Source organism: Protopterus annectens, chromosome 8.part0 (assembly GCF_019279795.1).
Source record: "Protopterus annectens isolate FY-2018-M chromosome 8.part0, PAN1.0, whole genome shotgun sequence".
In the NCBI taxonomy this organism is placed as follows: Eukaryota; Metazoa; Chordata; order Ceratodontiformes; family Protopteridae; genus Protopterus; species Protopterus annectens.
In genome coordinates this window covers 180,711,606-180,731,397 of record NC_056741.1, presented here as the reverse complement: position 1 = coordinate 180,731,397, position 19,792 = coordinate 180,711,606, and the positions used below count along the sequence as shown (strand labels likewise).

Genomic DNA, 19,792 nt, shown 5'->3' with positions numbered 1-19,792 from the left:
TTACTCCCTAACCTAGGTACTTAATAGGCTATTGATCCATGAGGATCTTTAGAAGCCTAGTCCTGCATTTCCATGAAGATGTAGTAATAATCCAGAGACAGACAGAACACTTACATGTTACTCCTATCCATGAAGAACGAGGGTGATAAATCAGGGGTTAATTTGCTGCTTCCCATCCATTCAGTCGGATTACATTGGAATAGAGAAAGAAAAGTGCTTTGCTTTGTATGGAGGAGGACTACTGCAATGGTGTGGTATTGTTTATGAAACATACGTGTCCCAACAACAAGATCTGCGTAACTTGCAAAATAGATTAAGATCTCTTGAGTGGGTATTTGCCACCATTGGACTTTCAGATGTACAGTAGTTCAAAGAGGATGGGGTCTGTTAAGGCTCAGTAAATGAGATTGCCTATCAGTAATCTGTATGATACCAAGAAGAGGGACAAGCCTTTGAAATCACCAGTGTAGCTTTTGTGACTTATGTCCTTTATTTTATAGTTACAAAAGAATTGTGATCATTCAAGTTGTATCAGGAATTTGGACAGGTACATAATGAATGGGGCAGTATACTCAGTGGTCAGCCTAATAAGTGCAAAGTACAGTGGAATGATCCCTTCCCTGGACAGGAAACCATAACCTGATTACTAAGCAGTGCAACAAATGGGGACTTTCTAACAATACTGGATACATGGTAATTGAAGAACAGTTTGTTGAATATATGAGTTCCCACATCTATAACTGGTAAACCAGTTTTCAGGGAAATGTTATTGCTACGATCGCTGCAAGGGACATCACACTTTTATATTATACTATATATATATATATATATATATATATATATATATATATATTTTTTTTTTTTTTTTTTTTGACATTTTTTTTTTGGTTATCATTTTGACACTGACTCTTTGTTTGGGACTGGGCCTACTGATGGACCTTGGAGTCTTCTTGAGAGTTTAAGATGCCACCAAGTTTCCATTCATCTGCAAACTTTGTCAGCCTTAAGCCCTTAACATTTGACCTTCGTGAGTCGAGTCCCAAAAGACATTAGCACCATGGGCCAAACTCTGAGGAACACCACTATTGACAGGTCTGTTGGAGGAGGTGGAACCCCCACACCCTAGTTTCCTGGCTTCTGTTTGTGATTCAATTTGCTATCCAGTGAGATACATAGGGATTTATATTTAGCTGAGGAAGTTGTTTAGTATACCTAATACTGGTATAATATTGGATGCTTTTGCCAGGTTTAGATATGTCATGTACACAGATTTTCCCTTGTGCATTACTTCATGTACTTTCATGAAGAAGGTGACCTCATTAAGTAGGCAGGCTCTGCCCTTGGCAAAACCAAACTGAATTGGTTTGAGAATTTGTAGGTTGCCTGTGACCAGTTGAGTCATAAGGATCAATATAATATGTGGAAATTGTAAAATTAGTAAACTAACCCCTTTATAAGAGAAAACCCAAAAGACATGGGTAGAACGTACAACTCCATATAGACAATCACTGTAAATAAGAGCTAAACCTCAGATGCCAGAGTTGAGAGGTAGAGATGCTAATCACTGAGCCACTACTTAGACGACGTTTCACATCTCCTACCTATCCATAGGTAGTTTCCTTTCTGCTTTTTTCACTTAGTACCTGTTCTATATTTCCTGCCAGGACTTCTATCACTAGTAAGGAAAACAATGACCAGACCCAACACCCTTGTCTCACCTCTCCCCTAACTGCAAAATGTCTTTACTGTCAAACTTACAAAATATGCCTTCACAACTATATTTTTCTGGGTTTAACATACATTATACTGTGGCTCCCCAAACACCTTGACTACACTAAATATCTCAAATAACTTGGAACAAAAATGTTAACTTCATTTTATTAAATGCCTTCTTTGTGTTAAAACAAACCTAATTTCTTTACTTTCTGTTATTCCTCCCTGTAAAACAGAGAATAATGGTTGATTGGTTTGTAGACAGACTTCCTTCACAGCCTCTAGACTTGCGGTGTTAGCTTTAATATAAATTACCATCGGCATTCTTGCACTGTTCTGCAGGTCTATAAAATTGTCACCTTCTCCTTGCTTTTTAGAGTTATCTCTAATATAATATTTAATACAGGTTGTGTAAGTGCCACTTTACTCACTATATGATTGTGGACTGTATTACAAAATCACTGTCTCCTGTCATCTCCTACCTCTCAGAAATTGTTATTCTCTATCCCCTCTATAACTGTTTTTCTGAATTACTTTCTTTTTAGCTATTATAGGTATAAATTCTCCTTTGTAATTTTGTCATATGAGTTCTGTTGGACCTTGATTAGCTTCACACTTTTCCCACTTCCATAACTTCTCTAATCAACACAAAGTTCTTTATGCCCACTGCTTTAGTCTTTTCATCACATGAACATGTGAATTCTTTCTTATTTGGATTCTATAACTTCCATGCATAATCAAATCCTTTCAATGAAACATAAACATGTCCTTTAGTGTTTTCTATTGTACTCCCTTCCTTTTCTCTTGTTATCATCCTCTTGCTGCAAGAAACATTAGAATCTTCTAAATCATATACATTTCTTTGTCATTAGCATTCTCCAAGGCTTTCAAAAATCTTTGTGTTATTTCCTCCCTATTCCTATTAAGTGTATGTCTTTTCCCTACTTATGTGATCAAATAATTGACTTTTTTAGTTCCAAATCTACATTTCAGTATCTTTTGCACTTCAGGCAAGCCTCTATTAAATAAAGATTGGTGAATTATTAATTTCCATTTGAAACTAAAAGTTATAATGATATTATAATGCCTGCAATATATAACTGTAAGGTTAATACTTACGGTTGGGTGGTTTGCGGTTTAAAGCCAACCGTAAAACAAAGCCAACCACCCCACCCAGTACCAAATTATGATTATTATTATTACATGACATTATAAAAGAACTATTACTTTTTTTTAAATAATGGCATAGTATAATGCCTGTTTACTGCCCTTCCGCAGATGTCTGGCATATTACATCAGAGCTGGCAAAAGCAACGGAGAAAGCAAGATCTCTGTTGCTTAAGCTATGTTAAATGAGTTTAACATAAAAAGCAACGGACATCTCCTTGCTTATTTTCTCGCCATGTTAAACTCATTTAACGGAGATCTGCTTTAAACACTAAATGGGTTTAACATGGCGACGGACATCTCCGTTTTATTTTATGTTAAACCCATTTATATACTAATGGAAAAAGTCCGGACCTTTTCCATTAGTATAACTCAATTTACAACGGGCACGCTGGCCAATCAGCGTGCACGTTTTGGAGGGGTCATGGTATAATAGAAATTTGAAATGCTTTTTACACATGAACATGCAATGTGTTTAATGCTGAAATCCATGTTTGATTTTTATCTCTGATATCTACCAACATGGCTTTCTACTTGGACATTCCAATGTCTGTAATATAATTAGTTTCTGTGAGAATATTTTAAATCCTGTTGACTTGGATTTGGTTATCACCAATATGTACTTAGATATTACAAAAGCTTTCGATGAGTCTCACATGCAGTTTTATTGCCATCATGCGCAAAGCCAATATCACCCTTTTTTGTGATTTAATGGGTTACTAAGTGGTTATTATTCAAGAAGTGTACAATTAGAAAAAATGTTATTTAAACTGCAAGTCCATTAGAAAAGCTATCCCTTATTGTATTCATCAAGCCTTTGTTTTGGGTCCCTTCCTTTTTGGAGTGTTGATGTCTGACTACCCAGTATTAAATGACATCAGCAAATGTGTGGTTTAGCAGATTGCCAATGACATTACAATAGGTTGCATAGTCATTTGCACTGAGAATCATTTTCTTAGTAGTTCATAGGTTCATAGGTTGGCACTAGGCTATCAGCCCCAGGGCCTATACAAGCCTAGTCATAACAATTCCCTGGCTATTTCTTCCCACACTATTTACTTCCCTGGATCCCTGTCTAGCACGGCAACTGACATGATACCCAGGATGAATATCCTTTCTCCCATCCAATCGTGAAAGTTCCTTTTGAAGAGTGCCAAAGAGGCACTCTGCGTGACATGTATGGGCAGTCTATTCCAGAGTCTGGGGAGTCTCTGTGTCAGGAACCTATCCCTCCAGCGTGTTTTGTTCATTGTGATGACAATGTTTAGATCCCTGAAGCATGTGGCTTTGAGGGATTGGGGTTTCTTTAAGTGTAGCATGTCCAACAGCTCTGGGTTTGACATGGCCTTGTATGTTAAGCAGTGATCGCCTCTGAGTAGACCATATGCAACAGAGTATTGCTGGAGTTTTTTAAGGTGGTCAGCTTAGGGCATCTGCTTTAGACCTGTGATTCTTTTAGTAGTTGGTTAGACAATTTAATGACATGGGTGAGATAAAAGCATCTATATCACATCATCGAAACTAGAGTTTATTGAATGGCATTTCAGTGAAAATGCCGTTCATTGAAGTCTGTTGATGTGGAGGGCTGTGCCCCCCACCCCCCCTGCTAATTATGTATACCAACTCTGAGATCACACTACAATGAGAAAAGGGCAAACTTCCCGATCTTCCCTGTTTCACAATCTCATTATACACAGTTCGCTGAAGGGCATATTCGATGAAATAGCACCAGAAATGCCGTTCGATGAACTGTGTTTCCGACAACGTGATAGCACTTTTTTTTTTACCATAAAAAGGAAGGCTATGGAACTTTCTGTACATACATATAAGATGTATTGCTGATCTGGTTATATTTAAGGGGACTTTAGACCACTGATTTAAGAATATCACATTTGCTTCATGATTGATAATAAAGCAAACTCTTAAGTGGCCTATATAGGTCCTGACTGTATTTATAGTATCACTGACTTAAATTGAAATTAAAAATATATTTGGTTTGCCTTACTCCACATTTTTGTGTTTGGATTTGGGTCTTTATATGTTTCCATTATTCAAATATAAGGTCTCTAAATTTGTATTTTTTATCTTTAAATAGTGCTATCAACATGAAATTGCACATATTTATGTTGGGGTCCCATTCATGTTGACGAACTTTTACAAGTTCGAACCTCATATGGTTGAAACCATCTGTTCAAACTTGTAAAACTTCAAATTTTTCAGTGGAGATCTCCATAAGGGAAGCTTTCCCATTCCTGTAATGTAGTGCGATCTCAGAGTTGGTATATTTAAGTAGCGGGGGGTATGGGGGTGCAGGGGGCTACCTTCAGGTAAGTTTTTTGTGTTTTTTTTTAATTACGTTGTTGAACTTTTAAAGTTCGAACATATGGTGTCGACCATATGGTGGTCAATCTTTTAAAAGTTCGACAACATGATATAGACCCTTTATGTTGGAACTGCTTTGATGAAAATTTATTTTAGATGATGGTTATCATTTATATTTGTGAGGGACAGCAATACTGCTGTATATCCTCATCTTATTCAAAATTAAGTGTGACAGGGATTGAAAAAAAGATGTTTATTAGGCAAAGTTTAAGTTACCTAGTCAAGGAATGCATTGTGAAATTGTTAATTTTGTTGACCAATTTTGTATATAACAATGTTCAGATGAAATTATTTCTGACTTTTAAATGTTTAAACTCAGATAGTTTTACATTTAGGTTTATTTTTAAGAGCAGATTCCATTTTAAGTCTGTGCTGAGCCTGGAACCTTAATACTATGGAAATACTATTGCCTCTGTTATCCAGTCTCAAGTTTTAAGAATTTGAAGAAAGCTTTTTTTGCAGAATGGTTGTTATTCTGCATTACTGGATGTGAAATTTGTTCATTTTGCAGTTTTAGATGAAAAAGAGTTATTGTGTGGCAGCTCTGCAGTCAGTGAGGAAAGAAATTCAACTGCACGTGTCACTAAATTTAATGTCCAAGCTGGTAGAACAGGCTGTATTATCTATAACTTTTATTTTCTATCCTTTGTGGAATTTCCTCTAGCACAAATCCCACAGAACTAGTTTATTCCTGTAATTATGTAAAAATCGTGTTTTACCTCGTTAATTACTACTCTACTTCTACCGTCTCTCCCTGTTCTTTCCATCCTTTGTCCCTCTGTCTCCTCTTCACCTCCAATTGTTATCAAATACCTTCAGGTTCTTTCTACCTATACAATCACCTGATGTCATACTCTGATATATTAACACTGTTTTATATTAAGAGCTGTCATGTTTTGATCACATTATTAGTATTGTCAATGATATGTCTCTCAGCTATGCTATTTTACAGATTATGTTACTACTTTGTGCACCAGCTATGTAATTATGGTAAAGGTGGACCACTTTATAATCATGCTATCGCACTCAGATCATGTCCGAAATGGTGCTAGGTCCAGTTCATTTACCTGGTCAACACAGACAAACAAATAAAAATAACCTGCCAAAGAAAAAAAAAAGGAAGTAGGGTATACAGTATCAAACCCACGAGTGTATTTTGTAAGAGATTTGACAGACTTACTTGATCATAGTATGATTTCATGGAAGACACAGACTATGCAGAATAGCTGGAATAAAGGTTTTAGACAGTTATTGGTCTGTAGTATCTGCATCTTTGCCCAGGAGGCTAAAGAACTTGGAAGTGCTGATATGGTAAAGTTGTAAAAACTTAAAATAATTGATAACATGCTATAAGTTTTATTGTGCTCATATGCCATGTAACAAGATGAATGCTGGGATGCTGGGATGCTGGGATGAAAAGCAGATCTGGGATTCATGAACATCTATGAAATATTTTCTATAAACAAATGTATGAGTCTTTTAGTAAACACTTTGTGATATTGCATAGACACCCAGCACAAAAGGTTATATTTTGTGGTATTTAACATGGACAGCCTAACAGAACTGGTGAGCTTAACTTAGCAACTTCTTGTGTCTTTGATATTTTACATATATAATTAGCCAATGGTATGGGGGGCAAGCATATGTAACAAAAAAAACAAATTCTGCAGAGTCATTATTGTTCAGATTTTACCTCTGATGAAAGTGAATGAGCTAAACTTCCTATAGTATTCATTTAGCTCAAAGTCTGCTGTGATGTACTGGAAAGTACTGGGAAACCTTTAATTTATTTGCAGTACTCATGCTTTGGAATTGCTCAGAAGAAGTTTGCACTAGTTATTTCTGTTGCTCTTCCTTTATATACCAATACATTTCCCTCCACTGCTGTATCAGGACCATTGTCCAGCCCCTCATCAGTAACTCGTTCAATTAATTTCCTTCTCGTATTATAGTCTCCAGCTTACTCAACTTCACTAAGAGGTCCACATCTACTCTTACCTTCCTATCGCCTTCTCCAAAATAATTATATTGTTATTCCCAGCACATAACATGTTAGTGTATTAATATTCTGTTCTTCCTCTCTCACAGTGTCTTGTTCACTCTAGTAGCCTTGTGTAATTATTCCAACATTGTCTCTTAATTTGTCTTGCAACATATCTTTCCCTCAATAGCCGTCTTGTACCACATGAAATGCACCCCTAATGTTTCCTTACTATCATTCACCCTATCAGAGGTTAAATACATGTGAACATGTTGCCTATCCTTTTGCAAACTGAAGGATGAAGCCCTTTGGTACCTTGTGTTTTTACATAAAGTTAAACAACAGCTATTTGAATTTCTCAAAATATGTTTGCATTTGCCAGATATTTGGAGTGCAGTTTATAAGAATTTAGGTATGTGGCTCTACAAGTATGTGGTAAACATTGCTTGACAGAAGTAATTATTTGGATATACCTTTCTATTTTCTTGATTTAAATTTCATTTTTAATAAGTGACACTCAGGCAAGCTACAAGTTAATGTCTATGCAGGAGATGGTTCGGCATGCATTACTTGTCTATGATATACTGATGACTCTAAAAACATGGCATGATGGATATCTTTGAACATTACCTTTGCAGAGTGTAATGAGTAACCATTTGGTTCAATATATTTCTGAATAAATGTTAACCCATCTATATTACTTCCTAGACATTTGCATATATTTGCCATTCATACTGGAGTATGGAATTTATAATCGACTGACTATATCCCATGATTCCTTAAAGCTACTCCAACTTTAACCTGCATACTTAATATTTTACTTAATCAAAGACACTTGCATTTTTTAAATTTTGTGTTCTCAAACTGCTCCTTACCATTGCAATTACTACTAAAGTATATCAGTCTTCCCAGAAAAACATTTATTTGTCCTTTAACCTTCCATCCTTTTATACATTTTATACACTTTTTTCATCTTCTGCATCCTAATTAATTATAAATGTTTATACTTATACGCATCATACAAATTAAGAATTTTCTTCATCACAATTATTTGCACATCTATGTATTTGCCTTTTGCGCTTCTAATTCCTAACTTAAAACTTTCCTGTGGTACCACTTCAGATGGGTTCCTATTAGATGAACGAACAATCAAAATGTCGAGTACAACATGCGAGACACACTTTGATCGATCATTCATCTATTTGAAGTCTGAAAAAGATAAAAACTGGAGTTCTGAAAAGTTTTTGTTGGCCCGGTGGTGAGTATAGCTAGTGATGTAAGGATGCTACTCTGTCTGGAATGGCTAGGTAAGTGAATTCCGTACTTGCGTGTGTGTGTGTGTTGTGATTACTAGGTAGTTGACCTTTCCCCAATGTAGAGCGATCTCGGAGTTGGTATATATAGTTAGAACAGTGTGTTTAGGTTTGAATGTTGTTGAATGATGTAAGAAAGCATGGGTTTATATGTATTAGTTGTATGTGTGTGTTGCATGTTAATGTAGGGAAGGTGTGGGACAAATTAAAATTTTCAGAACTCTGGTTTTCATTATTTTAAGGGTTAGATTAGATGAATGTTTGATCAACGTGTGTCGAGCATGTTGTATTTGACATTTTTTTTTTTCAAAACAGGTTTATTGTTTTAACATATAAGAGAAATATCATAACAATTTTATACAAGTAATTAAAAATAGGTATTATTATAATATTCAACAAAACAACTAAAGTATTTACAAAGACATACACTACAATCAGATCAATTAATTAAACTAAAATACCATGCTATTGAAATTAAAATTTTTTAACAAATTTTGTAAATTATCCCATACAATAAAATAAGATGTTTTTCTATTTGTTCTAGTCCTAATTGTGTTTATTTCCATATGGCACACTATATTCATAACATTTTTAAATTCATTGAACGAAGGAGGTGTATCTGAAATCCAATTTCTAGTTATTATTTTCCTAGCCACTGCTAGAATAGACCATAACAAGGGAAGCTTAACCTTTTAACACTTTGAGGTACAGGTGTGTTGAATAATATAAAAGATTTAGAAATAATGAAATTATCTGTAAAAAGAGCCTGCAAAAATTCATTAATTGACTTCCAGTATTCTTTCAATTTTATACAGTCATAAAACATATGAGCCCAGTCAGCATTAATTTCTACATTACATCTCTTACATAGATTATCTTTATTATTTATTTTATTCATCATCAAAGGTGTATAAAAGATCTATGTAAACATTTCCATGTATAAAGTCTCCAGACAATGGAAGACGTAGTTCTATAAGCAGATTCCAATATATATTGTTTATCTTGTTGATTTGGTGGGTCCCCATTAATAGAAGTGAAATAATTCCAGTATGAATCTACACTGTAAAAAGTTTCTTGTCTGATAACTTTATGTATGTATGAAAGTTTACCTTTATCAGAAACTTTATGTTGTAAATTTAATATCAAGTAATCAATCAGTGTTGGAATAGATTCTTTAACAGTTATAGACATTAAATCTATTTTATTAATGAGATGTTGTCTAAAGGTCTGAACCTCTAACCAGCAAGTTTCTCTTAGATCAAATTCTTGTTTTAAGAAATCTAGATTTTAACTTTATTATCAGATATCAACTGATACCAGTACTTTAGATTATTATCTATAGCTAAATGAGTTCCTTCAGAAGTAGATGACAAAAGCATACCCTGAGTATACATTATAGGAAATACAATAAAATTCCATTCCCTATACATAGGGTGCATGAATATAAAGTTACGATAACTAATAATAATATTTAATGGGTAACAAACCATATGTTTAGGTGTAATAGGTGAAGTACAAAATTCCTTTAGTAACCATAACATGGAGTTATTTACAATCATATTTTTATGTGTTAAGGAGATTTTCATGGAGTGTATACTAATTAGCTCCCAATAATCTTTCCATTTTGTGACATACGACTGATCTATTAATAAAGTAATAACTTTTACAATAGAAGAGATAGTATATAAATTAAAGTCTGGAAAGGAAATACCCCCTTGAGACCAGCTATTAGTATGTTTCTTTAATGCAATCCGAGGTCTATTAGGTGCCCATAAGAAATTTAACATTAGTGTGTTCAGTTTCTTGATAATTATTTTTGTAGGTGGAAGTATTATTGATTGTATTAAGTATAAAATCTTGGGGAATATTATCATTTTAATAATTGTAAGTCTCTCCTCCATAGTAAAAACATATTATTCCAGGTATTAAAAGATTTTGTATATTAAGAAAACAGGTATTATAATTATTATATATAATAGATTTAATATCTTTAGATAGTATTATACCTAAATACGTTATCTGACCTGAATTGGGTACATATTTAGTAAAATCACTAATGAGAATATTTTTTCGTGTATATATAGGTAGTATTTTAGTTTTTCTTCATTGAATATTAAACCAGAAATACTTTTAAAATTCATCATGTTATCAAATAGAGACTGTATAGAAGAATTAGATCCTGCTGATGTAATTAGAACATCATCTGCAAAAGTTGAATTTTGGATGTTGTATTTTCATCTATTTCAAAACCCTCTATGTCAGTACTGTTTCTGATCAAATTAGCCCAAGGCTCCATTACTAAAGTGAATAATAGTGGAGAAAGTGGACATCCTTGTTTTGTACCTTTAAGAATGGGTATTTTTGTGAAACATATGTTCCTACCTTAATATAAGCCAACGTTCCTTTGTATAAATGTTCAATTAGATTTACAAATGCATCCGAGAAGTTTGTGCACTTCATTAAGGTAAACAGATAGTCCCAACTTACTGAATCAAACGCTGAACTTATATCAAGACTAATAAGTGTTAAATCTTTCTTTTTCCTATTTGCAAAATCTATTAATGTTAAAGTTCTTCTTATATTATCAAAAGTATTTCTATTTACAATGAAGCCTGTCTGATCTATATCTATAATGCCGGGAATGATTGTCTTCAATCTATTAGCAAAGATATTCATAAACATTTTATAATCAACATTAAGTAATGAGATGGGCTGATATGAAGAACATCTAGTTGGATCTTTATTAGGTTTTAAAATTGGCGAAATAAATGTATATTGCCAAGATGGGGGGGTTATTAACTCAGTTTGGGCCAAAATAAAACCTTATGTATTAATGAATATGTATTTTTAGAAAGGATTTTATATATCTCTGGTATAATACCATCATTACCCGGTGCTTTGTTTAATTTAACCTTATTTATTTGTGTAATAACTTCTGTATATGAAATACTCTTGTCCAATAGTTTAATCTGTTGTTTATTAAGCTTTTTATTCATATTTGTGGTTATAAACTCCTTTATTTTATCTTTAGATTCCATGTTAATATTATTATGGTTAATTTTGTGAAAGTGATTTCTAAATTCATCTAGTATTTCTGGTATACTAGAAACATTCTTCTTTTAACTTAGAAAAAAAATTTCTTTGATATGGTTTTGTTTATTCAACCTTTTTTTTTATTTTTAAGTCTATGTAAGTATTTGGGGCTTATTGAATAAGACAAAAACTTGTATTTCTCTAAAGTTATTTTAACTTTATGAGTTAAAATTTCTTTGTATTTCTCATTTAGTTTGTTTATTTCTTCAATAACTTTCTTGTCCATAATATTTTCTTTATTATTATGTTTATAAGAGTCTAATTTACTTTGAATATCTAACAATTCCTTATCCCAAGATTTCCTTTTATTATTATACCATCTGATACTTTGTCCATATAGATATGATTTTAAGGCATCCCAAACATAAACAATGGAGACTTCAGGAGTGTTATTTATGTCTAAAAATGTTTTACTTCTGAAAGTATATATTCTTTATAGTCTTTTAGTTGAGTTAAGTATGCTGGTATCCTTTTGATCTGAACATTATGAGTATTTTTTATCATGAATTCAAAAACAATTGAATTATGATCAGATATAGGACATGAAATGATTTTGGAATTAATTAAATCTGTTACCATCTGGTTAGAAATAAAGACCCTATCTATTTTGAATAAGTTTTGTATCTGTTAGAAGAAAGGTGTATGGTAATGATTTTGAATCTATCTGATTATTAATATCATTCAAATGATAAGAATTAGCAAAATCCTTTAAATGTTTTGCATTAGATGTAATTCTTCTCTTTCCTATAGTGGTAGTATCACTTTCATGTAGTATACAATTAAAGTCACCAACTAAAATAATATCTCCTATAGAGAATGATATGATCTTATCAAGATGATGTTTCACTGTATTAATACCAATTCCAGGTATCCAATATACATTAATTAAAGTGTAAGTCTTCCCATTAATTTGTATTGTAACCATACAAAACATTCCTTTGTCATCCTGATAAGACTTAATGGTTTTAGGAATGGGCATATTTTATTCCATAAAATAGCCACTCCTCTTTTTTCTGAGTGTGCTCTGAACTAACCAATACTGTATATTTGTTTGTGGCTAGTTTATCAATATCTTTTTTTCAAGAGATGGGTTTCTTGTAGGAAGACTAAGTTGGCCTTATGTAAATTAATCTATCTTATTAGGCTTGCCCTTTTACATGGATTATTCAATCCATTAATGTTTAAAGAAATTCCTTTTAAAGATGTCATTTGGCATTTTTAAAACTTAAGAATCTTATGATCAAAATAACAAATAACAAGATAAGTAATGTTACATCTCCTCCTTTAGGTGTACCTTTAAATATAGCTGTATTTATTGAATCTCTTATGGGATTTCGTATAGGATTCAATTTTGTTTGTAGTGACAATGAATGTACAAAATATATTGTGGATGTCAAAACTATATACAAATAACAATGAACAAGTGAAAATAATGTAAGGATTAAACCTTCCATCCAGCCTGGAGTTATAAACTCCAACTTAGAGTAGTATTTACCACTCAAGTTAACCCCTACCCTAAGCAGCAGTACGTCAGCTACCACCTTATCAATTTAATACTAGTTATATTTAACTGAAGTTAACAGTTTTCAATTCAATTATCTAGCAAGAAAAGACTACACATTTGGTAAAACAGCATCATATAAACTAAAATAAACCTTTTTTTTTTTTTTTTTTTTTAAAACTGTTCATACTACTATATACATCCATGTAATATAAAACACTTGTATTCAAATAGCATTCAAATAATCTTGATGTTAGAAATCAAGAGGAGAGAAAATAAGTTCTAACATTCATTTAAATCAAAAACTTTGGCTAATATGATTCAGACATTACATATATTAGGATGCATCTATTTTCTGTCATGTAAATACAGTTAACAGCTTCCAAAAAAAACCTTGAATTGCTTGTATATGAGCATTTACTCAAACTCATTATTGCCAATAGAATAAAATATTGTATTCATAGAAATTGTTATAAATCATACTTCATAGTTAAGCAGATTCTCAGAAACATTTATATACATATCTACATACACACACATACACACACACACACACATATATATATATATATATATATATATATATATATATATATATATATACATACACACATACACACACATATACACATATACACACATATATATATATATATATATATATATATATATACACATGCATACACACACACACACACACACACACACACACACACACACACACACACACACACATACACACACATACACACACACACACACACACACACACACACACACACACACACACACACACACACACACACACACACATACACACACACACACACACACACACACACACACACACACACACACACACACACACACACACACACACACATATATATATATATATATATATCTGATCTCACTGAGTTGTATCTTTACTGAGCACCATCTTACATTGCTGTCCCTTCAATAAATCTGTCTGCTTTATACAAAATAATGCACAGCAAACACATTTTAGTAACCAGATTTTACAAACATGCTATACTACTGCTTTAAAATATATCACATGACAATTTCTTCCAGTATAGAGTTATAAAATTATTTATGCTTGTCAATCAGATGAATTAAATGAGTTATAGTAATGTATATGTTTGGGACATAGGTTTTTAACACATATTATTAATCTGCTATTCCTGTATCTGTGATGTGTCAGTGTGATATTTAGGTCAAAGGTGAGACCAGCTGTTTTCAGCTTCTCTGTGAGAATTCTGAGAGTTGAAGCTTTTGAAGTAGCTCATGGACACTGTGCATGAGACAGCCCACATCCCAGATTGTCTCTCTTAACATTTTGGCGGAAACTTATTAAAACTAGTGACAAACATTCATTTAGCAGTGTAAATGCATCTAAACATGACAAAACCTTCACAATGCATTCTACAGGTTATTACAGACTCCATGTAAGTGAAATCAAGCCCAAAATTATTAATAAGTAACAAAACTCAACATTTTTGTCCCAACTCAACTCCTATGTGAATCTTATTATTTACTGTGTCTATATGATCAAAAGTATTTCTATATATTAATAAAGAAAAGAAAAGAGAGTAGAAAGTAAAAGGGTGTAAGGCAGAAATAAAAAATGTAAGAGAAAGCTATAAGAAGTATATACAATAGAATATTACTTACTGTTTATATTAATAGAGTTAAAAATAAAACATATTATTTACTATTATTTAGTTCTAATTATTATTAGTTAAAGCATGGCAGATTATTTACAAACAAGCATAAGCAGTGTAATCAAGAAAGTATAATTAGGTAGTGTCATTCCTGTATCTGTGATGTGTCAGTGTGATATCTAGGTCAAAGGTGAGACTAGCTGCTTTCAGCTTCTCTGTGAGAATTCTGAGAGTTGAAGCTTTTGAAGTAGCTCATGGACACTGTGCATGAGACAGCCCACATCTCAGATTGTCTCTCTTAACATTTTGGCGGGAAACTTATTAAAAACTAGTGACAAACATTAATTTAGCAGTGTAAATGCATCTAAACATGACAAAACCTTCCCAATGCATTCCACAGGTTATTACAGACTCTATGTAAGTGGTATCAAGCCCAAACTTATTAATAAGTAACAAAACTCAACATTTTTGTCCCAACTCAACTCCTATGCAAATCTTATTATTTACTGTGTCTATATGATCAAAAGCATTTCTATATATTAATAAAGAAAAGAAAAGAGAGTAGAAAGTAAAAGGGTGTAAGGCAGAAATAAAAAAAATGTAAGAGAAAGCTATAAGAAGTATATACAATAGAATGTTACTTACTGTTTATATTAATAGAGTTAAAAATAAAACATATTATTTACTATTATTTAGTTCTAATTATTATTAGTTAAAGCATGACAGATTATTTACAAACAAGCATAAGCAGTGTAATCAAGAAAGTATAATCAGGAATAGCATTTGAAGAACATATAAACTTTTAAAGGAAAAAAAATGTATCAAATTACTGACCTTATTTTCCTCTTCAGAAAGAGAAACAAGTTAAATCACAGCTTGCCATTAAATCTCCAGATATTTTGACTAGTTATGAAACAAAACATTTCTTTGCACACAGAGAATAACTTTAATTAAATCTTTTCAAAATATTTGTTGCTTCTTGGAAATGCAGGAACTATATTTAAAAGGATTAATAATAAAATAAAATGATGAGAGAAAAAAACATAGTACAAATCATTTGTTTTTAGTCTCTTCTTCTTCTCTGAAGTCTTCCACGAAGTTTCAGTTGCCAGTCTCTTTAATGAAGGACTAGCCCATTCCATTTCTTCTATTTTTCCAAAATCTTATTTTTTGATAAACAGTAAAGCAGAGTCTAAGTCATCGAAAATTTTAGGACCATCAGGAAGGAAGATTTTAAGCTTGGCAGGAAACAGAAGGTATGTTTTAAACTGTGCTTTTTAAGCTCCCTTATTAGTGGCAGAAAAACTTTTCTTTTAGCTAATACCATGGAAGAATAGTCATTGTCAAAACGCACAGTTGTTTCATTAATCTTAACAGGAGCTTTAGCCCAAGCAGATTTAAGAACCATCTCTTTATCAAAAGATGATAGAAATCTAACTATAACTGATCTAGGATAGTTTTTGTTAGAGTTAGTATTAGCTATAGATCTATGTGCTCTTCGATACCAAAAGAGAATGCTTCTGGTAAATCTAAAGTTTTAGGGAGCCATGTTGTTAAAAAAGAAGTAATATTGTTACCTTCAATATTTTCTGGCAGTCCAAAAATCCTAATGTTATTGCGCCTAGATCTATTTTCCAGGTCATCCAGCTTTGTTTGTAAATGTGTATTTTGTTTCAGCAGAAACTCAATGTTAATTTCCTCTTCTTGTATTCTATTTTCCATGTCATTCACAGCTTCTTCTATGCCTGTCATCTGGATCTTCTGTTGTTGCAGGTCCATATGTAACAAGTCTATTTGTTTTGTAGTTTTTTCTATGAAAGTGTCTATTTTAGTATCCATTTTATCCATCTTAGCAGTAAGTTGCTGGACTATAATTATCAGAGACTGAAGTTTTTTCTTGATGCTGGAGTCTTGAGAATTTGTCTTACTGGAACTCATTTCAGACTGATAAACTGACAGGAAAATTTCCAAAGTAATTTCTGACAGGAATATTATTAAGATTTCCTTTCTTTTTTAGATATAGTTCAAGAACTGTATAAAACAAACATATTTAAAAAGAAAATTACTTCAAAAATTATTTTTTTAAGTAATTAATTCCTGTCAATGTAATGAAATTGGTGGAGCTGAAGAAATCTGCTGCTATCCTGTGTTCATCCTTGGCCACGCCCCCTGTATTTGACATTTTGATCATTCGTTCATCTAATATAGACCCCTTCAGATACCACACAATTTCCTCTGCCCATATTGTTTACTACTCAAATCAGTAAACTGTACCAGCACTGCTTATTTCAGAAACGCTTTTCATTTTAAGCAATACTGACACCATCGCTTAATAAGTTGTGCTATTTTCATTGAACTGACAAAGGCATTCAGTGTAAACACATCTTCTAATTCTTTAATCTCCATTAACTCTCAGCCTGCTCATAGTTTAATAGTTACCTGCCTCAAAATTATTCAGAATTAATCTATTATCCGATCTAGTTTCTTCATCTTTCCCAAGTTCTGTTATTCTCCAAGGCTGTATCCTTTACTATCAGTCAGCTGAGTCAAACCTGCATCTTTTTAATCTCATCTTTTAATCTGATGGTTTATTTCTCTTTGGAGTTCTCCATTATAGCTAACTATCTATTATACCATGACCCCCCCCAAAACGTGCACGCTGATTGGCCAGCGTGCCCGTTGTAAATCGAGTTATACTAATGGAAAAAGGTCCGGTCGGACTTTTCCATTAGTATAACTTCGATTAAATACTGTCTCACTATGTTAAATGGGTTTAACATAGCGAGACAGTTTAAAATAAGCAGCGGAGATCTCCGTTGCTTATTTTAAACTGTCTCGCTATGTTAAACCATTTAACATAGCGAACAGTGTTTTAAAAGCAACGGAGAAAGCAAGATCTCCGTTGCTTTTAGTGTCTCTATGTTAAATGAGTTTAACATTGCGAGACAGTTTTAAAATAAGCAACGGACATCTCCGTTGCTTATTTTAAAACTGTCTCGCTATGTTAAACTCATTTAACATAGTGAGACTAAAAAAAGCAACAGAGATCTTGCTTTCTCCGTTGCTTTATACAACTCTGATGTACTACGCAGGCGCCGGTACATCAGAACTGCCACGGATGCCAGACATCTGCGGAAGGGCAGCAAACAGGCATTATACTATGCCATTATTTAAGAAAAGTAATAGTTTCTTTTCTTAAATAATGTCATGGTATAATAGCAATAACCCACTTCTGGGTGTGGGTAATGCTAAATTTACCCACGGTTGGCTTTGTTTGGTCGGTAAGCCTCGACCAAACCACGCCAACCGGGTAATTTAGCATTACCACACCCCAGTGTTATTGCTATAATAATTACATCTTAAAGATTTCTGCATCCTACTCAAATTAGTAAATAACTAGCACCTAACTAAACTGTGAAAAGGAATGTTATGTGGTCATAGCTGAATCATGGTCAGAGAGGTAGGGTAATGCCCCCTGCAGCCATTCCAGCACAACATTACTTCAGCTGTCTCTCCAGAGTTAAGATAAACAGTGTTGAAAACTGGCAGTGTGCCTGCTTTTTTATTTTATTTTTTTTACATTTGCAATGGTTACAGAGATGTGGATTTAATTTAAAACTGTTATTTCACATCCATTGCACAACCATTAACGGCCATTTGCTAAACAAAGCAAAACCGTCTCATTATAAACAGACTTAACACAAGCAAAGGTAAACATATCTTCCCTTGTATCTCTCATTTATTGAAAATGAATAGTAACCCACATTCATTGAAAATGCTTCTGGCTAGTGGAGGCTTAAGTGTACCATAAGTCCTGGGTTGTTTTCACACCATGAGCCCCCTCTACACATTTTAGGATCATGAATAAATGCCTGTGCTCTTTAATTCCCCTCCTGATTCTTTTAAATTATGTGTCTTGTTTAATACAGCAGCATTTCATAGCGTGTATCTTAAATTAGTCATTTTGAACATTATAGTTACTTATTTCAGACACACACATAAACACACACACACTAGTCCTGCAAAGGCAAATTAAAAGCTGTTTAAAAATGACCAGATGATGACATCATAAGGTACTTTTATTCATAAACAGCCTCTCACCCCCGCAAGCAGATATAACCACTCTGTTTTTTGAAGACACCTCTTATTTTTATGAGGAGATAAATGGATCTATATTATCATAACCACTCTGTTTTTTTGAGGACACCTCTTATTTATATGAGGAAATAAATGGATCTATATTATCGGACAATGAAAAGAGCGAACACTCTTTCATTGATCCGATAATGTCGAAAGAAGAAAATAGCGAAGTCACAGAACATTGATTTATTTTTTCCCAGGGAAAAAAATCTGTGGGCCGTCTTCAGGACTTTGCCCTTTCCTCCACTATGGTGTGATCTTGGAGTTGATATATTTAAGTAGGGGTGGTGTGGGGGGCACAGCCCCCCACTTTGGGGTGTGTGTGGGCAAAGCCCCTTCCCCCCACTTAATTTTGCGTTTAAACGTTTTTGTTTGTTTGCTTTTTGCAGAGCAGTGAATTTTCGTTTTTGTGATTTCGACATTATCTGTACAATGAAAGAGCATTCGCTCTTTTCATCATCCGATAATGTGATATAGACATGAAATAAATTGCTTGAACTTTATTGGTCACTTTGGATATATTGCATGGAACTGCATAAATATCACTAGTGTCATATTATATATAACCATGAGTATCACTGTTTAAATCAGAGAGTATTTATGAGAGCATAAGAAATACTCAATAACATATGTTAAGAAAATATGCACAATCTCTACTGAGGCAAAAGTTTTCTAAATACGTCCACATTAAAGAGAACTATTTCTGATGCAGGGATTGCTGCTGGCAAGCATCTTTGCATTGTTTCATCTACAGTGCCTGATGACTTTGTACAATAAATTGCATAGGTTAACATTTAAACATTGTTGTTTTGGTTGATATTGCTATAACATTTCCTGA

General features: G+C 33.1%; 1 protein-coding gene across 1 annotated transcript in view; it reads left to right on the top strand.

Annotated features, from left to right (window-relative positions):
• Positions 1 to 19,367, top strand: part of LOC122808180 (alpha-2-macroglobulin-like) — a 440,046-nt gene extending 420,679 nt beyond the window's left edge. The window contains exon 26 of the mRNA XM_044079148.1: positions 19,344 to 19,367. Coding sequence (XP_043935083.1) covers positions 19,344 to 19,367 — 24 coding nt within the window. The remainder of the gene's footprint in view (positions 1 to 19,343) is intronic.
• The last annotated feature ends 425 nt before the right edge of the window (positions 19,368 to 19,792 follow it).